General features: G+C 42.7%; 1 protein-coding gene across 4 annotated transcripts in view; it reads left to right on the forward strand.

The window, feature by feature from the left end:
• Window positions 1-27,053, forward strand: part of AKAP13 (A-kinase anchoring protein 13) — a 371,269-nt gene that overhangs the window by 122,987 nt on the left and 221,229 nt on the right. For all 4 annotated transcript variants that reach the window (XM_070763468.1, XM_070763470.1, XM_070763469.1 and 1 more), the window contains one exon: window positions 14,992-15,142. In XM_070763468.1, coding sequence (XP_070619569.1) covers window positions 14,992-15,142 — 151 coding nt within the window. The remainder of the gene's footprint in view (window positions 1-14,991; window positions 15,143-27,053) is intronic.

Consider the following 27,053-nt stretch of genomic DNA (forward strand, 5'->3'; position numbering starts at 1 on the left):
GAGGTGGGGTTTCCCATGGAGGGGAGCCAGCAGTGCAAAAACGGGTGCTTCGCTGGCAACAGAAGTCTGGAGGCGGGGCATCCCAGTGGCATCGGCTTGGGTTTGTAAGGTGAAAATAGTTTGTAAGTAGAGGCAAAAAAATCTTAAACCCCGGGTTTGTATCTCGAAAAGTTTGTATGACGAGGCATTTGTAAGACGAGGTATCACTGTATTTGGAAACAATTATCATGTCACCTAATTCTTCTTTTTGCTAGGCTTCACATACCTACTGTACTTTTCGGAGTATAAGACGCATTGGCGTATAAGATACACCTAAGTTTTGGGAGAGGAAAATAGGTATTCATCTGGCTAGCGTCCTTAGTCTGGTCAGCTTCAGCACATTATTTTATCCCCTGGTTAGGGCTTTAAAAAAACCTTATCTGGAGAGAGTAACAATGAAAGAGCTTGCAAGCCAGTAAGAGCTGGGAACATCATTAGCACCTGGAAAGAAACATTTGGAGCTAGTTAGAGCAATGGGGGAAAACCCTGCAAAGACTTAGGGCTTGGAAAACATTCTTCTTCACAGAGAGTAACAGTGAAAGAGCTTGCAAGCCGGTAAGAGCTGGGAACATCGTTAGCACCTGGTTAGGGCTGGAAAGAAACATTCAGGGCAAGTTAGAGCAATGAAAAAAACTCTGCAAAGACTTAGTGCTTGGAAAACATTACAGAGAGAAACAATGAAAGAGCCTGCAAGGCAAGAGCTGGGAAGATCGTTAGCAGTTAGTTAGGGCTGGGGGGGAAAAAGCTACATTCAGAGTATAAGACACACTCAAATTATCAGGGAGGAAAAAGGTGTGTCTTATACGCCGAAAAATACGGTAGCTCCTTCAATCTCATTCTCCAAGATAGGTAACAGGGGTGGGCTGCTGCCAGTTTGGGGGGACTGGTAGTTCCGGCGATCAGCTGGCCCCGCCCACCTGCCCCTGCCCTATCCTGTCTTATATTTCCTTCTTTCTGGCTCAGCTGATTCACATGACACAGCTGATGTCTGCGCCTTCGGAGCTGCCTTCGAAAATAAGTAGCTGAACCTCAAGTTATGTAAGTAGCTGAACTTCAACTACAGTAATCCCTCGCTACTTCATGGTTCGTCTTTCACGTACTCACTATTTCACGGATTTTCAAAGACATTTACATCCATTAAATCCATTAACAATTTAAAATCCATTAAAAATTCATAAAATTCTTCTACAGTACTACTGTACTCTATTAAAGAAACTGGTAGGATATCACATGTAATTCCAGCTGAGAAACATTATAGAATGACTGTTTAATGCAAAGGGTGGGTTTTAAAAGTCCAAATACTCGTTAAATACATTAAAAAATATATTTCCTCTACTTCACGGAAATTTGTTTTTCACGGGTGGTCTTGGAACGCATCCCCCGCAAAAAACGAGGGATCCCTGTATTCTGAATGCTGCACGCAAATACATTAGGTGCATGAGTGCAAAGCATGTGATCACCGAACCAGTTGTTAATCCAGTTGCAGCCCACCACTGGAATCCAAACATGGAATGTCCTTTCTGTTCTTGGCCCTCCAGACAAATCCCTCCCAGCACCGTCCCTCAACCTCCTGCACTGCCTCTTCTACTTTCCAAACTTTTTCATAAAAAAAAAAAGGATGACACACGAGCAGCTACACCTGTGGTTTACTTACAGAATCACCTTCAGGCATTTGAAGATGAAGTCCTAGTTGTAAAAATATAGGCTTCCTTTGTCATCCAAGAAATATTTCCCTCCCACCGCTCTGTTGGGTTACATCTTGCCAACAAGGAAAATAGTGGATCAAAAGAAGCCTAGCTTATAAAGCATTCCTTTTTTTTAAATCAAATGAGATTAATAAAGGAAGGCCCTGTCACAAGAAAAGAAATGCAGGACTCTGTCTTCAACATTCCAATCCAAATATATTCCAATCAAACATATCCAGGTGCACAATCGTTAAAGTTGACCTTTTCTGTGGAGATCGTAATTTTTCCATTATTTGACATATATTTGTTTAAAAGATGCATTGAACCTATGACTCACATAATCATCGCTCTGGGCAAAGTACATCAAGAAGGCCACCCAATATTGCAAATAAAAGCCATACACTGTCAATAAACAAAAGGAAACTCATAGGGCAATACGTCAACAGCCTGTCAATAGGTGGGGTTCATCAGTTATATACTTGATCTCCCAGTGAGACATGGACTATATACAGGAGATATGCTAGGCCAGTGATGACAAACCTTTTTTCCCTTGGGTGCTGAAAGAGTGTGCGCGCATGCTATCAGGCATGGGCGAGTGCCCACACCCATAATTCAATGCCTGGGGAGGATGAAAACAGCTTCCCCCCCCCCCGGAGGCCCTCTGGATTCTGGAAATGACCTGTTTCCCAACTTCTGGTGGGCCTAGTAGGCTTGTGTTTCGCCCTCCCCAGTCTCCAAATGCTTCCCTGAAGCCAAGGGAGGGTAAAAACGCCCTCCCCCAACCCCCAAAGGCTCTCTGGAAGCCAAAAACACCCTCCCGGAGCCTATATGCAAGTAAAAAATCAGCTGGCCAGCACACACATGCATGTTGGAGCTGAGCTAGGGCAACAGCTCACAGGCCAGCAGATATGGCTCCATGTGACACCTGTGGCACCCATGCCATAGGTTTTCCATCACTGTGCTAGGCAATTGTCACATACCTCCCAGAGGCCTCTTAGATCACACAGAATTGGCCTCCTCCAGGTCCTGTCGACTAAACAATGTAGTTTGGAGGGACCGTGGGGCAAGGCCTTTTCTGTTGCCACCCCGGGTCTATGGAATCAACTCCTCCCCCATGATGTTCGCACTGCTCCCGCTCTACCTGCTTTTCAAAAAGCTGTTAAAACCTGGCTTTGTCGACAGGCCTGGGGGCCGTGAACTTTAACACCATGCGTGCCCGAATTATGTTTGTTTGGTATGTATGTTGTTAGATTGGTTTTGGAGTTTACAATAGGTTGTTAGGGTCATGGGGTTTTATTTACTGTTGTCGTTTGACTTCTTTTTTATTATTGTACTCTTGTATTGTTTTTATTGTTGTAAGCTGCCCCGAGTCCTACGGGATTGGGCAACATAGACGTTGAATAAATTCAATTCAATTCAATTGAATTACTTCAACATGACCTGCCTCTGTAGAATCCTGAGGATCCGGTGGCAGGATAAGGCGCATGACACTGAGGTCTTCTCCAGAGCAGGCCTGCCATCAATTTGCACCTTGCGGATGAAAGGTGAAAAGCATATGAAAATATCCTGGGCAAGGCCATGTTGCTAGGATGCCCGATCACGTACTTGGGGAAAATGAATCCTCAATCTGAGTATTGTATTGGCAGTTCTGTGTTAGCAAAAACTTCAGAAGAGAAGGATTTAGGGGTAGTGACTTCTGACAGTCTCAAAATAGGTGAACAGTGTGGTCGGGCGGTAGGAAAAGCAAGTAGGATGCTTGGCTGCATAGCTAGAGGTATAACAAGCAGGAAGAGGGAGATTGTGATCCCGCTATATAGAGCACTGGTGAGACCACATTTGGAATACTGTGTTCAGTTCTGGAGACCTCACCTACAACAAGATATTGACAAAATAGAATGGGTCCAAAGACGGGCTACAAGAATGGTGGAAGGTCTTAAGCATAAAACGTATCAGGAAAGACTTAATGAACTCAATCTGTATAGTCTGGAGGACAGCAGGGAAAGGGAGGACATAATCAAAACATTTAAATATGTTAAAGGGTTAAATAAGGTTCAGGAGGGAAGTGTTTTTACTAGGAAAGTGAACACAAGAACAAGGGGACACAATCTGAAGTTAGTTGGGGGAAAGATCAAAAACAACATGAGAAAATATTATTTTACTGAAAGACTAGTAGATTCTTGGAACAAACTTCCAGCAGACGTGGTTGGTAAATCCACAGTAACTGAATTAAAACATGCCTGGGATAAACATATATCCATCCTAAGATAAAATACAGAAAATAGTATAAGGGCAGAGTAGATGGATCATGAGGTCTTTTTCTGCCTTCAGTCTTCTATGTTTCTATCATCGCATCCCTAAACAGCTCCCCTATGGCAGTGTTTCCCAACCTTGGCAACTTGAAGATATCTGGACTTCAACTCCCAGAATTCCCCAGCCAGCGAATGCTGGCTGGGGAATTCTGGGAGTTGAAGTCCAGATATCTTCAAGTTGCCAAGGTTGGGAAACACTGCTCTATGGTGAGCTGTCTAAAGAAAAGCGATTGCATGGGAGACAAAGGAAGCGATACAAAGACATGTCGAAATCCTCCTTCAAGTCTCTTGATATCCACACCACCTCCTGGGAAACCCTGGCACAAGATCGACCCACATGGCGCATGATGATCCACCAAGGCTGCCAGACATCGGAGGCCAGAAGATCATTCAGAGCACAAGATAAGCGAGCACTCCGCAAAACCAGAGCTGCAAATGCAAAGGCTGTGTCAATGGTGCCCACACCTGTCTGCCCAACATGTGGCAGAACCTTTTGTGCCCGTATAGGCCTTGCCAGCCACCTGCGGACACATCATGTACAGCCCACAACCCATTAGATGTCAAGGGCCTCCTCGAACACGATGGACGAAGATCCTCATCACTCGGTCTCCCAGAATAAGGTGGAGGACAAAGTTCTTCAACCGAACAAGGTTGAGGACATCTGAATTATGTTTGTGAGGTGGAAGTATGCACACAAAAGAGACTTGTTCTAAAGTGTATGTAATGTAACAGCAACATCAAAAGGCATGGTTCCGGATCCCGTCAAGTATCATTGCTTTAAAGAGGGAACCAAGTTGGACGCTCTTAATAAATGTTACCTCAGGCCGTTGCCTTTGTGTCAAATGACTCGATGAAAGGTGTCAGAGAGGTTTTTAATGTACACCTTCAGGGACAGTTGTCCCTCAGCATTTGTGATACGATTCCGTAGCCATCTGTGAGGTGAACTATTGCCAACTGCCTCCCCCACCCTCTGTAACTTCACAGTTTGATATTAATCACTCAGTGCTATCAAGCAGAATGAATGTGTTATGAGTAAGTGTTGAGTATTTGTTGTCCACTTGACATTCTACATTTAGTAATGATAATAAACAAAAGCTTGCCCTTCAGTCTAACGCAAAAACAGCCCAAGCCGTTGTGTTGACATGTAGATTTCCTGAAATTAGTTGGAGATTGGAAAGAGACTGACATCTCTCTTTCAGGGGGTAGAACATGTGTCAAAATGAGAATGAATCGAATAAAATAAAATACAATACAATACAATAGAATTTAGAATAGAATAGAATAGAATTCTTTATTGGCCAATTGTGATTGGACACGCAAGGAATTTGTCTTTGGTACATATGGTCTCAGTGTACATAAAAGAAAAAGATACATTTGTCAAGAATCATGAGGTACAACTCTTAATGATTGTCACATAAGCAATGAAGAAACAATCAATGTTAATAAAAAATCTTAAGGACACAAGCAACAAGTTACAGTCACATAGTCATAAGTGGGAGGAGATGGATTATAAGAATGATTTTTCCTATTTTCCAGTCGCATGGTTCTTACATTATTTAGTATTTATATATTTTCATCATTATTTATTTTATTAATTAAATTTATAGGACGCCCTTCTCGTGGACTCGGGGCGGCTTATAGAAATGAGATACAGTATCACAATAAAATAGTTAATTATGAGGAGTTAAAAAGAGTTAAGAACAGTAAAGGTACTTCAAATTCGAAACTCCTATATTGTCAGGCGCAACAAATTGGGGCCGTACATTAAGTTGCCGTTCAAAGATTTGCTGCTCAAAATGATAACATAAGAATCTAGCCAAATGAAGTTTATTACTAAATTGGTGACAGATTAAAAAGGCTAATGGAACTTGAGAGGGGTTGGATTTAGAGCCTTTGTGGCAATGTAATGACTCTAGGCCAAGGGTCCCCAAAGCTATGCTGGCTAGAGAATTCTGGGAGTTGAAGTCCACAAGTCTTAAAATTGCCTAGTTTGAAGACCTCTGCTCTAGGCTTCCAAGCTTTACTGCTCTTCTCTATGACATCAATATCCTTTACATTGGCTATTCTAGCTGCTGGGACTTGGAATCTGTAAGAAGACTTTGGTTGGATTAATCCAAAGTCCATCTCAGTCCAGCTTTCTGTATTTCAGTCTAGGCAACCAGGTGGCTCTGAAGTGCTCCCCTGCAGATGGAGACACAACCCTCTGTGCTGTTATAGCAATAGCATTTAGCAATAGCATTTAGACTTATACACCGCTTCAAGGTGCTTTTACAGCCCTCTCTAAGTGGTTACAGAATCAGCCTCAGGCCCCCAACAATTTGGGTCCTCATTTTACCCATCTTGGAAGGATGGAAGGCTGAGTCAGCCTTGTGCCGGTGGTGAGATTTGAACTGTTGAACTACAGCTAGCAGTTAGCTGAAATAGCCTATAGTGCTGCACTCTAACCACTGCACCACCCCGGCTCTTATTATTATTTCCCTGCAACCTGATTTTGGAGATATGCTTCCTCCAATTTAGAATTAATATTGGATAAACCAAGATGAGAATCATCTTCCATGAATTTATCCAGGTTCTGTTATAGTCAACTCCATGACTTCCAATGAATTCTGGGAGTTGAAGTCCAGATATCTTCAAATTGCCAAGGTTGGGAAACACTGGACTAGAGAATAAACATGAAAGTTAGAAACAAAAGTAGACTGGTGAAATATAGAAAATATATTTATAGATTTAAATAAGCTAAGGAGAGAATTGTTACAGCATTAGACATGCTCAGTAGTTAACTAAGATTGTTACCACTAGATCCTATTTTTCCCCCTGCAGCCTACTTTTTATACAGATGTTTTATTCACCAATGTTCTTGAACACAGACGGAGCAAATAACCTTGTCCAGGAAAGGGATATGGCGATAACCTCGAAGAATGAATGCTACAGCAGTTATATAAATATCACCATAGCCTTGAAAGAGTTGAGAGGATGAGAAGGGGGAAAAAAACCTCTCTGTCCTTTCTGGATTCCCTTTGATGTGAGGGTGGGGGGCGTGTTAAAGGACTCTGGGGACTCCTTGGGGTTCTCTGAGCTTGCTGGTTTTCTTCAGATGTTTCATTAACCAAACTAGGTTGCACCATCAGTTCTAATAAGGAGTTACTAGTCCTTAGCTAGCATGTATAATGTTACCTAGTTTTAAGGGTGGGCTTAAATTTTTTTTTAGCAAGGGATTCTCCGCAGTGATGGGCTCCTATGGAAACGGTCAGGTACACAGAACCAGTAGAAAAATTTTGATTTTTTTTTTTTTACATACTCAGGCCCACATAGCTCTTCTAAAATTATACACATTCAACCTCCTTTACCGCAATAGGAAAAATATACCCAGAGCCCAGAAGGGAAAAAAAGAAATCAAATTTTGCTACCGATACTGCGTACCTGACCGTACCTGTAGGAACGCATCACTGGCTCTGAGTATGTTTTTCTGATCGCAGTAAATGAGGTTGAATGTGTATAATTTTAGAAGAGCTGTGTGTGTATACAGTGTGTATGCAGTATGTAGTTTATATAGTAGATAATAGAAACATAGAAACATAGAAGACTGACGGCAGAAAAAGACCTCATGGTCCATCTAGTCTGCCCTTATACTATTTCCTGTATTTTATCTTACAGTGGATATATGTTTATCCCAGGTATGTTTAAATTCAGTTACTGTGGATTTACCAACCACGTCTGCTGGAAGTTTGTTCCAAGGATCTACTACTCTTTCAGTGAAATAATATTTTCTCATGTTGCTTTTGATCTTTCCCCCAACTAACTTCAGATTGTGTCCCCTTGTTCTTGTGTTCACTTTCCTATTAAAAACACTTCCCTCCTGAACCTTATTTAACCCTTTAACATATTGAAATGTTTCGATCATATCCCCCCCTTTTCCTTCTGTCCTCCAGACTATACAGATTGAGTTCATTCAGTCTTTCCTGATACATTTTATGCTTAAGACCTTCCACCATTCTTGTAGCCCATCTTTGGACCCGTTCAATTTTGTCAATATCTTTTTGTAGGTGAGGTTTCCAGAACTGAACACAATATTCCAAATGTGGTCTCACCAGCGCTCTATATAAAGGGATCACAATCTCCCTCTTCCTGCTTGTTATACCTCTAGCTATGCAGCCAAGCATCCTACTTGCTTTTCCTACTGCCCGAGCACACTGCTCACCCATTTTGAGACTGTCAGAAATCACTACCCCTAAATCCTTCTCTTCTGAAGTTTTTGCTAACACAGAACTGCCAATGCAATACTCAGATTGAGGATTCCTTTTCCCCAAGTGCATTATTTTACATTTGGAATGTATATTTTTGTGTGCCTGTGTGTAATATGTGTATACACAAATGGCATATATACATAGAATTAAATAGTATATTTTGGGGGTTCAGTAATAGTAAATAGAGAGGGAAATTGTATCTCTTTGAAGTGAGGAGAGGCCAAGCACCCAAACCCTAACCCTTGACGTGAGTGACGTCAAGTTGGCCACCTTTAAGCCACCCCGCCCAGTCACATGATCATCAAGCCACTCCCACCTGGTCACATGGCCAACAAGCGACACCCACCAAATAAGCCACGCCCACAGTATGGTAGTAAAATTTTTATCAGCCCTTCACTGTTTCTCTTGCCCAGTTTGGGGGGGGGGGGCGTGAAATGTTTACTTCTTCCTGTGTGTGTGTGTGTGTGAAAACAGAAAATATTTGAGAAAATCTGTCTTCATCAATTATTGAGGCTTCCACTAGAGTCACTTAGGTGAAGGTGGGAAGTTTAGAAATTGAGTAAATAATTAAAAAGATTGAAAGGGAAGGATTTGTAAACAAAACAAAACAGAAGAAACCCCACTGAACCCATTTTCCTGCTTCCTCAGCCCCTTTAAGAAATCATTCCACATATCTCCACTTTTTGGAAAGGTTTGTGACTCGAAAAGAAAGCCGACTGTTTTTTAAATGTCTGCCGAATGGTGGAAAGCAATCTGTTTTCATTGGCAGCGGGGCACCAAGCCAAGTCAACGTTAGTCAGTCCAAACTAGGTACGAAATTAACTTATATACTTTTTGTTTTGCTTGTCTGGCCCAGGAGTTTGCTTTGATCTTGGGAGCCTTTTTTCTCCAAATGAGCCTTGGCAAGGCCAGCCAGTCATTTGTTAGCTGCTTTAAGTGAAGGGGGTTGTAATAACCACCTTGTGCGGTAGTGATCTCTAACAGATGACATTATTTGGGTAATAATAAACCTAGGAAAGTAAACACGCTCGAATTAAACGGCTCTTTCAGAGCTCAAGGCAACTTTGTGTGCCTGCAAAGGGGAAAATGGATGGCAAAATTCTGGATTTATTGAGACCAGGATGCCTTGCACGGAAAGGTTTTCCTAACAGGCTGATTGGCCACAATGCAGCCCAAAATGTATGTTGCTAAGCGGGACAGTTGTTAAGAGAGTTTTGCTCCATTTTATGACCCTCCTTGGCCACAGTTGCTAAGTAAATCAGGTGTTAAGTTAGTAAAATGGGTTCTTAAGTGGCTTTCCCATCAACCTTGCTTGTCCGAAGGTCACAAAATGGGATTGCAGGAGTCCAGAACATAGCAATCATTATGCCGGTTGCCAATCATCCAAATTTGGATCAGTGACTAAATTGCAGACGATGCTACAAAAAAAATGGCAATAAGTCACTTTCCCCCCCCCAGTGCTGTTGTAACTATGAACAGTCACTAAATGAATGGCTAAAAGTTGAGGACTGCCTGTATCTGGACTGAAACCAGGGATATTTAAGGGATATATGTAAGGGATATTTTAATACATAATAAATACTTTATTGTCATTGTATGTATATACATAGTATACCCATACAATGAAATTCATATAATGCCTAAAGATATTTTGTTAGCTTTCCAACTGGGGTGGGGATCATTTATGGGAACAGAAAATGCAGAAAACAACAACAACAACAACAACAGAGTTGGAAGGGACTTTGGAGGTCTTCTAGTCCAACCCCCTGCTCAGGTAGAAAACTCTATACTACTTCAGACAGATGGTTATCCAACATCTTCTTAAAAACTTCCAATGTTGGAGCATTCACAACTTCTGGAGGCAAGCTGTTCCACCGATTAATTGTTCTAACTGCCACAAAATTTATCTTTAGTTCTAAGTTGCTTCTCCCCTTGATTAGTTTCTACCCATTGCTTCTTGTCCTGCCTTCAGGTGCTTTGGAAAATGGGTTGACCGTCCTCCTCACTCTGGCAGCCCCTCAAGTATTGGAAGACTGCTATTATGTCTCCCCTGGTCCTTCTCGTCACTAGACCAGCCATGTTCAGTTCCTGAAACCATTCTTCATATGTTTTAGCTTTCATCTTGGTTGCTCTTCTCTGCACTCTTTCTAGAGTCTCAACATCCTTTTTACATTGTGGTGGGGTTGGGCCTGAGGGTCCGGCCGTATCTTATTTTTGCGGAAGGATTTCACTCTGAGTAACAAACTATTTTTACTTTCGCTTTTTAAGTTCAAGATCTTCACTTTTAAGGTATTGGTTACCAAAATTTTAACCTTGTATTAGCTTTTATCTTCTTCTTTTCTGTCGATCTGCTTTTTGTAGATTTCTGTTCTATTTTCTTGTCTTCCTCTGTAGACCGATCGCTGCGGCTGCTGGGACGCGGTTCTCCATGCTACAGCTGCGGGGCTTTCCCTACCCTTCGGGGCAGTGGTGATCTGCCCCTAGGGACTCGGGAGACCCCCTGTTCTGTGTCGAGCCCTCTGGGTTCGAACAAATCACAAAACACGCCCTGTAGCAGGGAAAAAGGAGAAACTAAGCCGGAGCGAAGTCTTTGTCCACCCAGCGCGATCGCGGCGTCACCCGGAAGTCCAATGACTCTTATCTGGTGCCAATTTGCCTTGACCATTAATAGATCTGATTCTTGTGTACAGGTACCTGCAGAGGTTCAGTGAGGTCAAAACAATGAGCCTACTGGAAGGCCGGAAACGGGCCCATTCCATCAATGATATCTCCCTCGTCCTTTTATACAGTAATTAGGAGAAGGGATAAACTTCTCTTGCTGGTGTGGCCTCCCTAGGGGTTATTGTGATTTCTATTATTTTCCCAGTTGTCTTTCTTGCTTTTCTGTACAGCAGGAAGACTTGAGGGCCAAACCCCAAAGGTGCTTTTTCAAGAGGCAACTGGACTTTCTTGTTTTTTTCTTTGAAATGCCACGCAAATTCGGAGAAGAACAAGAATGTCCACTTGCCTCTTGAAAAAAACACCTTTGGGGACAACCATGACCTTGATGACTGAGAATCTCCATAGACGTTGAGGCATGAATGAAATCCAATAAATTTAAGAATAAAGAAAATTTAAAAAAAGAAAACCTGAAATTATTAACATATAAAGATCTGACGAAAGTGATGTCTCCTAATTGCCCTTCGAAGAATAGGCCTCTCTCTCTCTCTGCACCTTTGAAAACCGTTCTTATGTATTTTCTCACTCCTTTTTATTTATTTATTATTTATTAATCAGATTTGTATGCTGCCCCTCTCCGCAGACTCGGGGCGGCTAACAACAATAAAAAGGCAATGTAAACAAATCTAATATTAAAAATAATCTTAAAAAACCCAATTTAAAGAACCAATCATACATACAAACATACCATGTATAAATTCTACAAGCCTAGGGGGAAGGGAAAATTTCAATTCCCCCATGCCTGACGACAGAGGTGGGTTTTGAGGAGCTTACGAAAGGCAAGGAGGGTGGGGGCAACTCTGATATCCGGGGGGAGTTGGTTCCAGAGGGTCGGGGCCGCCACAGAGAAGGCTCTTCCCCTGGGTCCCACCAGACGACATTGTTTAGTCGACGGAACCTGGAGAAGGCCAACTCTGTGGGACATAACTGGTCGCTGGGATTCGTGCAGCAGAAGGCGGTCCCGGAGATATTCTGGTTCAATGCCATGAAGGGCTTTATAGGTCATAACCAACACTTTGAATTATGACCGTAAACCGATCAGCAACCAATGCAGACTGCAGAGTGTTGGAGTAACATGGGCAAATTTAGGAAAGCCCATGATTGCTCTCGCAGCTGCATTCTGCACGATCTGAAGTTTCCGAACACTTTTCAAAGGTAGCCCCATGTAGAGAGCGTTACAGTAGTCGAGCCTCGAGGTGATGAGGGCATGAGTGACTGTGAGCAGTGACTCCCGGTCCAGGTAGGGTCTGGACTAAACTTTTTAATTCATCCAATTTGTCATAATAACGTATGCTATTTTACTCATTATGGTTGGCTGCAGTGAAGGGCTGCGTGGAAGCAAAAAAATCGTTCAAAATTGCCAAAATCTCGCTCGTGCAAATATCCTCACATGAGATTTCGTTTGGTGCACAGGCACAGAAGCCAAATCTCACGTGTGGGCAGGCGAGCGTACATTGGGGATGTGTAGCTGTACTCGTAGCTCTCATTTTTCAAACTGGAGCTGCGCAACAGTCCGCGTAACTAGCAGCCCATCACTGGTTGGCTGCACTGTCACCCAAATGTTTAGATTGGGTATGGAATTTTTATCCATCTAACTGACAGGTACAGACGTCAATGGATAGTCGAGAGGGCAGAAAGAAACAACTGCAACCAGCCCGCCTTCCATTGAGGACCGGCCTACTGCACGATCCAGAAAGAGGGCTGAGAAAATATCTACCCTGTTTCCCCGAAAATAAGTCACCCCTGAAAGTTAGACGTAGGAGAGATTTCGTAGAATTGCCTAATATAAGGCATCCCCAAAAAGTAAGATGTAGGAGACGTTTCGTTTCTCAGCATTCCCAAACAGAACATAGAATAGAATAGAATAGAATAGAATTTTATTGGCCAAGTGTGATTGGACACACAAGGAATTTGTCTTGGTGCATATGCTCTCAGCATACATAAAAGAAAAAGATACATTTGTCAAGCATAACACTGCTGTCCATAAATTGCATCCCAAAACGCTGCATCAATCAGATTTAAAACACATCCAACACGCATCCAACATGCGGCTACATGTTTGGATGCATTTTTTCTGCAGCAGGATACAGGATACAATTCATTGAAAAAAAATAAGACATCCCCTGAAAATAAGACATAGCACATCTTTGGGAGCAAAAATTAATATAAGACGCTGTCTTATTTTCAGGGAAACATGGTATAGGCTCTTGACATCCTGGACATAAACTGTTTCAACTTCTTCCCTCCAGATGGCACTATAGGGCATTGCATGCCAAGACGACTAGATGCCAAGTTTTTCCTCTCCATGCCATCGCTCTACTAAAGCCCTACTTCTCTCAGCATTGTCTTATAGCAGTGATGGCGAACCTTTTTTTCCCTCGAGTGCCAAAAAAGCTTCTGTGCATGCACAAGTGCTCACACCCATAATTCATTGCCTGGGGAGGGTGAAAAAAGCTTCCCACGCCCCTTGGAGTCCCTCTGGAGGCTGGAAATGGCCTGTTTCCCAACCTCTGGTGGGCATAGTAGGCTCGTGTTTTGCCCTCCCCTGGCCCCAAAGGCTTCTCTGGAGCCGGGGAAGGATAAAATGCCCTCCCCCATCCCCCTGGAGGCTCTCTGGAAGCCAAAAACGCCCTCCCAGAACCTCCATGAGAGCCAAAAATCAGCTGGCTGGCACACACAAGCACATTGGAGCTGAGCTACCGTAACCTGCGTGCCACCTGTGGTACCTGTTCACATCACTGTCTTATACCTAAAGATATTTGTAGTAGAACTGTATTGCTAATGTTCTTCTTATCATCTCATCTTCTCATCCTTTTCATCTTCTCGTTTTATTTATTTATTGGATTTATATGCCGCCCCTCTCCGAAGACTCGGGGCGGCTAACAGCAATCATAAAACAGCGTACAATAATAATCCAATACTAAAAACGATTAAAAACCCATTAATATAAAAAACCAAACATACGTACAGACATACCATGCATAAAATTGTAAAGGCCTAGTGGGAAAGAGAATCTCAATTCCTCCATGCCTGGCGGCAGAGGTGGGTTTTAAGTAGCTTACGAAAGGCAAGGAGGGTGGGGGCAATTCTAATCTCTGGGGGGAGTTGGTTCTAGAGGGCCGGGGCCACCACAGAGAAGGCTCTTCCCCTGGGTCCCGCCAAGCGGCATTGTTTAGTTGACGAAACCCAGAGAAGACCCACTCTGTGGGACCTAACTGGTCGCTGGGATTCATGCAGCAGAAGGCGGTCCCTGAGATAATCTGGTCCGATGCCATGAAGGGCTTTATAGGTCATAACCAACTTTGAATTGTGACCGGAAACTGATTGGCAACCAATGCAGACTGCGGAGTGTTGGTGTAACATGGGCATATTTGGGAAAGCCCATGATTTCTCTCGCAGCTGCATTCTGCACGATCTGAAGTTTCCGAACACTTTTCAAAGGTAGACCCATGTAGAGAGCGTTACAGTAGTTGAGCCTCCAGATGATGAGGGCATGAGTGACTGTGAGCAGTGACTCCCGATCCAAATAGGGTTTTTCTGATCTTATATTTCCTACTACCTTCTCTTGTGGTTATCTTGTGATTATGATTATCCTATGATTTATGGTCTACGTCTTACCACTATGTTGTTTGTAAGTACACTGAAAAGTTGCACCAGAGACAAATTCAAATCACACTTGAACAATAAAGAATATTCTGATTCCTATTCCTACGAAGTTTTTCCCAAGATGTGGGAAAGGGCCACATTGTTGTTTAATAACATTAAAGGTAAAAATCACAGGATGTAAGCTCTTCCAAGCAAAGCTGCCTTTTTGCAATTGACTGGTGGTAATTTTGTCAATGCCTATGGTATTCAAGTGATTCTCCAGGTGTTTTTTGATTCCACCTAAAGTGTCTACTACTAAACAGAGCTATTTCATCAATGGATGTTAAACTTTTGTTAAAACTAAACTTTCATTCCTCTTCCCCACCGTTCTTCCTTTCCTGGATTTTTTAGGGTGACTGCATAATCACCGTATTGCTTACTGAGGATGATCACGTCGAAAGTGACGATGTCATTTTTTACCTCGTTTTTACCGGATCTGCTCTTCAACACTGCACCAGCACCAGGAAGGTTGATTCAGGGAGGCTGGAAACTGTTGCTCCAGGTAAGCTTGCAAAAAAATAGAAGGCATCAAATCCTGTTCATCTCCTCATGCAGCTCTTAATGCATTGGGTCCGTACACCCGATTGAAGGGTGAGTACAAAGTTGGCACACTCCCAGTAATGGGCTCCTACGGGTACGGTCAGGTACACAGAAGTGGTAGAAAATTTTGGGTCAGGTACGCAGAACCGGAAGTAAAAAAAAATTGCCAAAATCTCTTTCTCATGTACGCATCCCCTCCGCAAGATTTATTTATTTATTTATTTATTTATTTATTTATTTATTCATTCATTCATTCAATCAATCAATCATTCATTCATTCATTCATTCATTCATTCATTCATTCATTCATTCGATTTTAATGCCGCCCTTCTCCTCCTTAGAACAGTGTTTCTCAACCTTGGCCATTTGAAGATGTGCGAACTTCAACTCCCAGAATTCCCCAGCCATCGTTGCTGGCTGGGGAATTCTGGGAGTTGAAGTCCGCACATCTTCAAACGGCCAAGGTTGAGAAACACTGCCTTAGACTCAGGGCGGCTTACAGCATGTTAGCAATCGCACTTTTTAACAGAGCCAGCCTATTGCCCCCACAATCCGGGTCCTCATTTCACCCACCTCGGAAGGATGGAAGGCTGAGTCAACCTTGAGCCGGTGACTCATGCATGCGCAGAAGCAAAATCTTGCTGGGACGCCGCACACATGCCCACAGCAGAAGCAAAGCTGTACGCGCAGCGCCCCAGTCGGGAATCTGCCCCTGCTGCTAACCCTCCACTTCCCGCATAGAGGAGATTGGGTGGAACATCACTGGTGAAGTGGGTTTTTAGAAAGTGCAGCATCCAAAGAAGATGGTGCCTTTTGCTCACTCTAGGAAAAAAAACCCAGTGGGGCTTTCAAAGAATTGCTGAGACTAATTATATGGTAGGAATTCTCCTCTCTTCCCCCTCCCTCTTTTTTCTTTCCTTTCCCTTTCTCTCTTTTCCCTTCCTCCTTCCTTCCTTCCTTCCTTTCCCCCTTCCTTCCATTCTTCCCTTCCGCTTTCTTCTTTCTTTTCCTTCCTTCCCTTCCTTTCTTTCCCCCTTCCTTCCATTCTTCCCTTCCCCTTCCTTCCTTCCTTCCTTCCTTTCCCCCTTCCTTTCATTCTTCCCTTCTGCTTTCTTCTTTCTTTTCCTTCCTTCCCTTCCTTTCTTCCCCCCTTCCTTCCATTCTTCCCTTCCCCTTCCTTCCTTCCTTTCCCCCTTCCTTTCATTCTTCCCTTCCCCTTCCTTCCTTCCTTCCCTTCCTTTCTTTCCCCCTTCCTTCCATTCTTCCCTTCCCCTTCCTTCCTTCCTTCCTTCCTTCCTTCCTTTCCCCCTTCCTTTCATTCTTCCCTTCTGCTTTCTTCTTTCTTTTCCTTCCTTCCCTTCCTTTCTTTCCCCCTTCCTTCCATTCTTCCCTTCCCCTTCCTTCCTTCCTTTCCCCCTTCATTTCATTCTTCCCTTCCGCTTTCTTCTTTCTTTTCCTTCCCTCCCTTCCTTCCTTCCTTCCTCCCTTTCCCCCTTCTTTCCATTCTTCCCTTCCGCTTTCTTCTTTCTTTTCCTTCCTTCCCTTCCTTTCTTTTTTAAAAAAATATTTTTTATTGATTTTTCATAAAATAGACGAACAGACATACAAACATTAAACACAAAGTGGGGATACATTTTCCCCGCTTATCTCGAAAGTATAGATTCAAATACAGAAAAAGAATACATAATTAGATATATGTTATATATTGAAAATTTTGCTAAATTTTAAATTGAAGTTTTTCAAATTTACTCTAATACACAAAACTAAAACTAAAATTCTTACCATGTTACTTATATATGATCTAATGCTAATATAATTCTTAAACAAAATTAGTTTAACTAATACTACTATAACCCAAGGCAAAAATAAATACCTTATGCTTACTAAAAATATATCTTATTTTTTCTTATCTATCCATGTATAAACTTTGTTCCATGTTTCATAGAATTTTGTATCTTCTTGATCATTCAAACGTCTTTGGGGACATCCTCCCCTTTCCAGTTCTGCGCATAAATAATTCTAGCCGCAGTTAAAATATGTATAATTAAATATAGAATTTCTTTCTTATAATTCTGATTAGTAGTTCCTAATAGATAAAATTCCGGGGTAATTTCTATATCTTGCTTTACTATTTCTTTTATTATTTTCTCTATCATCTTCCAGTATATTTTAGCTTTACCACATGTCCACCATTGATGATATTCCTTTCTTTCCCCCTTCCTTCCATTCTTCCCTTCCCCTTCCTTCCTTCCTTTCCCCCTTCCTTTCATTCTTCCCTTCTGCTTTCTTCTTTCTTTTCCTTCCTTCCCTTCCTTCCTTCCTCTCTTTCCCCCTTCTTTCCATTCTTCCCTTCCGCTTTCTTCTTTCTTTTCCTTTCTTTCCCCCTTCCTTCCATTCTTCCCTTCCCCTTCCTTCCTTCCTTTCCCCCTTCCTTCCATTCTTCCCTTCCCCTTCCTTCCTTCCTTCCTTCCTTTCCCCCTTCCTTCCATTCTTCCCTTCCCCTTCCTTCCTTCCTTCCCTTCCTCCCTCCCTCCCTCTTCTTTTGCAAAACACTCTGCCTGGTTAAAAAGAAAAAGACAGTTCTTAATGCTGGCTTGGCTTTTAGGAAACATACACATTAGCATTTATTTTATTTGCATTTTATGTTTTCATTTTAACGGATTACACATCAAGGATGAAACTTCATGGGTTTTGCAAAACCCAAGAAGAGCAGGGTAAGTGTTTCTGAAGTCAAGACTCCGTATGCAAAGTTTGCATTACTGAGAGCTGAATGTTGTCATTTCCTTTGCTCTGAATAATTCTGCTGCTTCAACTCATTGGAGAGGCAAGGAGTGGCGTCCCCACCCATCGTCCACTGGAAATTGCATTCAGTCATTTTTGCAGAGTGTCACAGGGTCAGCCTGACCAACTCCTGATGGGACTGGGAAAGATTCTCTTTTCAAACAATGAAGAGCCATTTCCAGTCTGGGAAAAACAATGCAGATGTTGATAGACCAGTGAACTGACTCATGATGAGGCAAACTTCCTACACTTTTCAAAAGTTAACAAGGGAGAGGGGGAAAAAAATCAGCTTGCTTTTTAAAGCGAATGGTCTTCTGAAATTCAACAGCCAAAGGATAAAATATATATTTTGACCCTCATGCTCACCTTTGACCTTTGCTAAATCCTCAAGAGTTTGAGGAACTCAACTGGGTCAGGAAATGTTAAGGAGTGTGCAGAGTGATCTCTGAGTTTTCAAAGATACACACACACAGAGGAAACGTGAACTTCTAGCAGATATCCAGCCAATAGCCCAGTGATACAAGTAATGGTTCAATGATACAATCCAGATACAGTAGTCCCTCGCTATACCACGCTTCACCTACTGCGGCTTCACTTCATCGCGGGTTTCTGAAGAAGTCGATCGGCAGATTTAAACAGCCCGCCGAACTCGATCGGCAGGTTTTTTTTTTTAAAAAAAATATATCTAAAATTGTAAATACTGTATTTAAATACTGTATCTAAAATAAATACTGTGTGGGAAGGGTTTATAAACACTTAAAACAATGAAAACTTACCAAACAATTACAATATAAACACTTAAATAAGTACTATCAGTCGATAAATTCCCCATCGCGGATTTCACCTATCGCGGCCAGGTCTGGAACGTAACACCAGCGATAGGTGAGGGACTACTGTACATTAATTGTATAAAATATTATTTGCTTTGGGAAATATGTTAGTCAAGAACAATCCCAGTCATAAACAGTTAAATCAGTCAATTCATATACAAAGCTATAAGTCTTACTTGTTCAGCTTACAAATACATAAACCAGCATTTAAGACACAGTTCTTACTACAGCAGTCACAGAAATAGCAAAGAGGGTCCGAGAGAGACAATCACACTTCTGGCTCCCTCTTATGGCAATCCGCAACACTAACTCTTAAAGCTCAACTAATCAATCAATTAAATAAATAAATAAATAAATCTGCAAGAAAACAGCTAAACTCAGAGAGCACCTCACCTCAGAGTTTTCTGACTAAAGATTCTCATCTTTGGGTTTGAATTGTGCACATTGCCATCTTTTTGCCTGATTATGCATTTTATCTTCCCTCTAGTTTTGCTAGTTTCAAATAATTCTCCAGAACTATTTGACTTTTTAAATGTATCTTGTAGAGATTGTGGGGTGCTTCCCCCCACTTTGATGAAAGGCTCTTTGTAGTGAGGAATCATATAAGTAAACAAGTTGTGTAAGACATGATTTCTTGGAAATAAAAATCATGTGGTGTTGGCTTAATAAGACATTTCCTTAGGAAACATATCAAGTACTCTCCCCCTCAATAAAATTCTCAATCCTCTTTTAGTTCCTTGCATGATTTTGGAGAGTAAGTATTTTTTCTAGGGTATTTCCTTCCTTCCTTCCACCCTTCCTCCCTCCCTCCCTCCCTCCCACCCTTCCTCCCTTCCTTGTTTCCTCCCTTCCTTGTTTCCTCCCTTCCTCCCTCCTCCCTTGCTTCCTTCTTTCCTTCCTTCTTTCCTTCCTTCTTTCCTTCCTTCCTTCTTTCATTCCTTCTTTCCTTCCTTCTTTCCTTGCTTCCTTGCTTCCTTGCTTCCTCCCTCCCTCCCTCCCTCCCTTCTTTGCTTGCTTGCTTGCTTGCTTGCTTGCTTGCTTGCTTGCTTGCTTGCTTGCTTGCTTGCTTGCTTGCTTGCTTGCTTGCTTGCTTGCTTGCTTGCTTGCTTGCTTGCTTGCTTGCTTGCTAGGAGTCAATTTTCATGAGCCCTATTTGCCCACCAAGCTCAGAAAACACCAAGGACCCCACAGTTCAGCTGCCTCTAATCGCCAATCCGAATGCAAGAGAGTTTCCAAGCTAAATTTTCATGGACAAATGTCAGTATTTCTTACTAATATCCTCAGAACTTAAATAGAACAAGTATTAGAGATGTATTAGAGATGTCCTGTGCTCTTCAGTGTACTTCAATATGTTTCTCTAGATGTGACATATTTACAGCATAATGATTTCCGGAGACCCATTAATATGGTCACCCTCAATCAGCCACAGCAGTGATGCTACATTGGGAATCCTAGAGAAGCTTGAAATAGTTTCCGAAACTAACTCTGACTTGAGTCCTCAGAAGAGTTGATCTTGGATAGGCTGGATTCCACACTTGGCTGGGTCGGATGTGAAGTCATGCTATAGGGAAGCAGCCAATATTTCTTGTTTAGTCACAACAGTGTTGTGTCTCTAAGCAGCTTGGTGATAAAAGCAGTCTAGTACAGCTGGTTGGGAGGCCCAATGTCAGTGACAATGTCTTCCATATTATTTTCCTAATCAAGTCTGAATGTTGGGTTTCTCTCCAAGAGAAGCCAGCATTTCTCACTGGTTAAACTGAATAGAGATGGACGTAGGTTCAGAGACTTAGCTACGATCAGTTTCCAGTCACAATTCAAATTGTTGGTCATGACCTTTAAAGCCCTAGATGGCATTGGACCAGAGTACCTCCGGAACCGCCTGCTACCGCACGAATCCCAGCAACCGATAAGGTCCCACAGAGTTGGCCTTCTCCGGGTCCCGTCGACTAAACAATGCCTTCTCTGTGGCGGCCCCGGCCCTCTGGAACCAACTCCCCACGGAGATTAGAACTGCCCCCACCCTTCCTGTCTTTTGTAAACTACTCAAGACTCACTTATACCGCCAGGCATGGGGGAGTTGAGACACCTTTCCCCCAGGCTTTTTTTATACTTTGTTTTATGTCTGGTATGAATGTGTTGTTTGGTTTTTTAAATAATGATAGGGTTTTATATGTTTTTAATATTTATTTATTTATTTATTGATTGATTGATTGATTGATTGATTGATTGATTGATTGATTGATTGGATTTGTGTGCCGCCCCTCTTTGGAGACTCGGGGCGGCTAACAGCAACAATAAAGCAGTGTACAATAGTAGTCTGATGTTAGAAATAACTAAAAGCCCATTAATATTTTTTTAAAAAAACCCAAACATACATACATACCATGCATAGAATTATAAAGGCCTATTAGATTTGTTCCACTGCTATATTGTTTTTATTACTGTTGTGAGCCGCCCCGAGTCTTCGGAGTGGGGCGGCATACAAATCTAATAAATAATAATAATAATAATAATAATAATAATAATAATAATGATGTATAGAAGCAGTTCATACATTGAGGTGTCAGCAGTGAAGGCTACAAATTTTTTTGCTACCACTCCTTGGGCGTGGCTTATTTTGTGGGTAGGGCTTGCCAGCCATTTGACCAGGTGGGGGTGACTTATCGATCATGTGACCTGGTTTAAAGATCATTTGACTGGCTTAAAGGTGGCCACCTTGACGTCACTCACATCAAGAATTTGGATTAGGGTGCCTGGCCTCTCTTCACCTCAAAGAGATACAATTTCCCTATCTATTTACTATTACTGAACATCCAAAACATCCAAAAACATTTAATTCTATGTATATATAACATAGATACAAAAATATACATTATCTACTGTTCTGTCGGGCTCTCTGGAAGACTTCTCCCAAAAATTCACAGGTACAAATTTCAGACACACACACGTTTGAAAATTCAAAACAATGTTAATTATAATGAAAATTCATTTAACCTAAGCCTTCTTTTGGAATAGCAAAGAGCACTTGTCTCCAAACAAACTGGTAATTTGTACAAGTCCCTTATCAGTTCTGTGATACTTAGCTTGCAGCTGTGAGGCAATTCACAGTCCTTCTTTTTTCACAAAGTGAAACACACTTTGCCCTGGTTTAGTTTCAAAGCGGGGAAAAATCAGCACACAAAAGGTCAAAGTCAGTAAAGCAGTCATGAAACACAAGGATCAGATAATCCTCCTCAATGGCCAAACCCACAGGCTGCTCTTTATAGCAGCCTCACTAATTACCACAGCCCCACCCAACCACAGGTGGCCTCTTTTTCTTTGATAATAATCTCTCAGTTGTTGTTGCCTATGCATCGCTTTCCACATGCGTGGCTGTATCATTAACTCTTGTTCTGAATCCAAGGAGGAGCTAGATAATTGATCTCCTTCTGAGCTGTCTGCCCCACTCTCCTCCTCCCTGTCACTCATGTCTTCTTGGTCAGAGGAGCCTTCATCAGCAGATTCCACCCGGGGGGGGGGGGGGGGGGCAAAACAGGCCTGCAGCATGTGGATGTCTCCCCCACATCCACAGTCCTTGGGGCGGGAGCTGGGCCAGAGCTAACCACAACATCTACTATATAATGTGTATGTACACACACGCGCGCACGCACATCTCTTCTAAAATTATACACATTCAACCTCAATTACTGCGATAGGAAAAACATACCCAGAGCCCAGAAGGGAAAAAAAAGAAAAAAATTCAAAATTTTTAAACTGGTTCTGCATACTTGACCGTACCCATAGGAGCCCATCACTGGGTATCAATATTGTGGCATCTCTCTGGATATGACATGCAAAAGTAGCATTTAGCAATAGCATTTAGACTTGTATACCGCTTCACAGTGCTTTTCAGTCCTCTCTAAGCGGTTTACAGAGAGTCAGCCTCTTGTCCCCAACAATCTGGGTCCTCATTTTACCGACCTTGGAAGGATGGAAGGCTGAGTCAACCTTGAGCCTAGTGAGATTCGATCTGCCAAACTGCTGGCAGCCGGTGATCAGCATAAGTACTGCAAATAGCTTGCAGTACTGCACTCTAACCACTGCACCACCGAGGCTTTGGGTGACAGGCAAGAATGTGCTTAAATTGATTACTTGCTCAACTCTAATAAACAGCAGTACTTGAAAAAATACAGAAGGACTATTGTTGTTGTTTTTAAACTGGAAAATGGCCACCATCTATTGAGGTTTTGGAACCTCTGCACACAATCGTGGCAAATCAGATGTTGAAACCATATACCATTTCAATCGCTACCATTTTTCCCCCTCTTGAAATGGGGCACCTGAAAAGGTTTCTGTCTCCATTGCCAACACGTGTGCATTTACTACAGGGAGCCACTAAGTATAACTGTTATGTGAGAATGACTTCAGGAGGCACCGCATAGAATAGCAGAATAGCCCACAGCTGGATAGAATACAGAAATAGCAGAGTTGGAAGGGACCTTGGAGGTCTTCTAGTCCAATCCTTTGCTCAAGCAGGAAACCCTATACCAGTGATGGTGAACCTATGGCACGGGTGCCACAGGTGGCATGTGGAGGCATATCTACCGGCATACGAGCCGTTGCCCTAGCTCAGCTCCAGCACACATATGTGCATGAGGCAGCTGATTTTCAGCTCACATGGAGGCTCTGGGAGGGCATTTTCGGCTTCCAGAAGGCCTCCGAAGGGATGGGGGAGGGTGTTTTTGCCCTCCCCAGCCTCCAGGGAAACCTCTAGTGCATGGGGAGGGTGAAAAATGGCCCTACTGGGCCCACCAGAAGTTGGGAAACGGACTGTTTCTGGCCTTCAGAGGGCCTCTAGGGGCACAGGGGAGGCAATTTTTGCCCTCCCCGGGTATTGAATTATGGATGTGGGCACTTGTGCAGGTGCGATAGTGTGCGCGCACATTCATTCATTCATTCATTCATTCATTCATTCATTCATTCATTCATTCATTTATTGGATTTGTATGCCGCCCCTCTCCGCAGACTTGCGGCAGTTCACAATAGTGATAAAAAACAGCATGTAACAATCCAATACTAAACAACTAAAAAACCCCTTATTATAAAACCAAACATACATACAAACATACCATGCGTAAATTGTAAGACCTAGGGGGAAAGAATATCTCAGTTCCCCCATGCCTGACGGCAGAGGTGGGTTTTAAGAAGCTTATGAAAGGCAGGAGGGTGGGGGCAATTCTAATCTCTAGGGGGAGTTGGTTCCAAAAGGCCAGGGCCACCACAGAGAAGGCTCTTCCCCCTGGGTCCTGCCAAACGGCATTGTTTAGTTGACGGGACCTGGAGAAGGCCCACTCTGTGGGACCTAACTGGTCGCTGGGATTCGTGCGGCAGAAGGCGGTCCCTGAGATAATCTTGTCCGGTGCCATGAAGGGCTTTATAGGTCATAACCAACACTTTGAATTGTGCTTTTGGCACTCAAGGGAGAAAATGTCCACCATCACTGCCCTATACCATTTCAGACAAGTGGCTGTCCAGTCTCTTCTTAAAAGCCTCCAGTGATGAAGCACCCACAACTTCTGAAGGCAAGCTGTTCCTCTGTTTATTGTTCTCACTGTTAGGTAATTTCTCCTTAGTTCTAGATTGCTTCTCTTCTTGATTTGTTTCCATCCATTGCTTCTTGTCTTGCCTTCAGGTGCTTTGGAGAATAGGTTGAGCCCTTCTTCTCTGAGAGGGATTCTTTTATACTGACACACTGCTATTAAATCTCCTGGTCCTTCTTTTCACTAGACTAGACATACCAATTCCTGCAACCGTTCTTCCTATATTTTAGCCTCCAGCCTCTAATAATTTGTGTCGCTCTTTTCTGCACTCTTTCCAGAATGCAAATAGTGGGCAGGACAAGAGTGTTTCGAAGCACATCCTGGGTGTATCTGTTCCATATTCTCAACATGGCACGTCTAATGTAATGATGTTTAAAATCCACATTGACCTTGACTTTATTTTGTACCACAAATACCAATGCCACCCAAATTTCAGGTCGTGTCCTTCTAACCTCAAAAGCCTTCTATTTCTCAGCAACACCCACACTTTCATCCAAAGAAAACAAGAAGCCACAAAATACAATTCCAAATCTGGTAAACCTACTCCTCCTCTTCCCTTTGCATCTTGCAACACCTTATACTTAACTCCCGTTCTACGCAAATTTATCTATCTCCTTCTGCCACTATTTGAATGGTGGCATCAGTTGTCAAAACAGGTACTGTCTGGAACAAAAACATTATTCCAGGCAATGCATTCATTTTCATTACAGGTTTTTTTTCTTCCCACTGGTAATAACAAGTTGTCCTTTTCCCCATTTCCTGAAATGTACTTTTCAGTTTAATTCAAATGAATTCCATGATACACACTTAACAATGACTAAGGTCTAGGGATTTATCAAGAGTAAATTCACAATAAATCCATTAAGATTTCTTGGTGTATTATAGACCTAACAGGCCTCTCTGCAGCCTCTTGGGACCCAAAACAGGCTGCAGTGGGTGGCCCAGAAGCTCCTTCGCCCCGGGACCGCCTTCTGCCGCACGAATCCCAGCGACCAGTTAGGTCCCACAGAGTTGGCCTTCTCCGGGTCCCGTCAATTAAACAATATCGTTTGGCGGGACCCAGGGGAAGAGCCTTCTCTCTGGCGGCCCCAACCCTTTGGAACTAACTCCCCCCAGATATCAGAGTTGCCCCCACCCTCCTAGCCTTTTGTAGGCTCCTTAAAACCCACCTCTGTCATCAGGCATGGGGGAATTGACATTTTCCCTCCCCCTAGGCTTATAAAATTTATGTATGGTATGCTAGTATGTATGGTTGGTTTCTAAACTGGGGTTTTTTAAATTAACTTAAATATTAGATTTGTTTACATTGTATTATTATTATTGCTGTGAGCCGCCCCGAGTCTGCGGAGAGGGGCGGCATACAAATCTGATTAAATAATAAATAATAAATAATATATTTGCCCCTGTGCAGGCGTGCAGCTCTCCTGCATGCGCCCTGCTTCTCGCACATGCGCAGCAGAGACTTGAAAATCAGCTGGCCAGCGGGAGGCGTGCACGCATATGTGTGGGAGCTGAGCTGGGGGAACTGAGCTGGTGCGTTGGCTCATGTGTCTGCAGAGAGGGATCTGCACGCCACGCATGCCATAGGTTTGCCATCGCTGCCCTATACCATATCAGACAAACGGTTATCCAATCTCTTCAAAACTTTCAAGAGTATGGAGATTATGAAAGATTATGAGAATGTAGGTGATTTGGTGATTTGCAAGGCTTTATTTGTATATTTTATGAATGAATGAATGAATAAAATTTCCGTATTATTATTATTATCATCATCATCATCATCATCAACGTCATCATCATCATCATTTAGATTTGTATGCTGTTCCTCTCCGTAGACTTGGAGCAGCTCACAGAATACAAAAAACAACACAACAACAAATCTAATTAATTAAAAATCACTACTAAAATCCCATATGGAGAGGGACGACATACAGATCCAATAAATAATAATATACAGTGGTACTTCTGCATAAGAATGCCCCTACTTAAGAACATTTCTAGATAAGAACCAGGTGTTCAAGATTTTTTGTCTCTTCTTAAGAACCATTTACTACTTAAGAACCCAAGCCCAGAAAAATTTCCCAGGAAATTGAAAGCAGCACGAAGGACCGGCCAGTTTCTTGCCCTTCCCCCTTTAATGCCGGCCATCTCGGGCTTTTCTGGGCTGCCAGAGGAGCCTTTCAGTGGCGCTTAAGGAGGCCTTGGTAGTCCAGAGCAAACAAAGCATTTTCCTTTCTCTGGGCGCTTGGAGAGGGAATAAACCTCTGCCATCGCCCAGAGAAAAGAAATGCTCCCTTCGCTCTGGGCAGCGACTGTCCTCCTCCTCTTCCCACCCAAATTCCGAGATTTTATTTCTTTCCTAATGGGTTTGCATGCATTATTTGCTTTTACATTGATTCCTAAGGGAAAAATTGCTTCTACTTACAAACTTTTCTACTTAAGAACCAGGTCACGGAACGAATTAAGTTCTTCAGTAGAGGTATCACTGTATGTTAACATCAATCGGCCAACTCATTCACGACCACACATTACATCTCCTAAAGAGGGGAAGGGGGCTTGATCTAATTTCCCCATGCCGGGTGACATAAATGAGTCTTGAGACTCTTGTGAAAGGTGAGGAGGGTGGGAGCAATGCGAATCTCTGGAGGGAGCTGATTCCAGAGGGCTGGGGCCGCCACAGAGA

The sequence above is a fragment of the Erythrolamprus reginae genome, chromosome 10 (genome assembly GCF_031021105.1).
Source record: "Erythrolamprus reginae isolate rEryReg1 chromosome 10, rEryReg1.hap1, whole genome shotgun sequence".
In the NCBI taxonomy this organism is placed as follows: domain Eukaryota; kingdom Metazoa; phylum Chordata; class Lepidosauria; order Squamata; family Dipsadidae; genus Erythrolamprus; species Erythrolamprus reginae.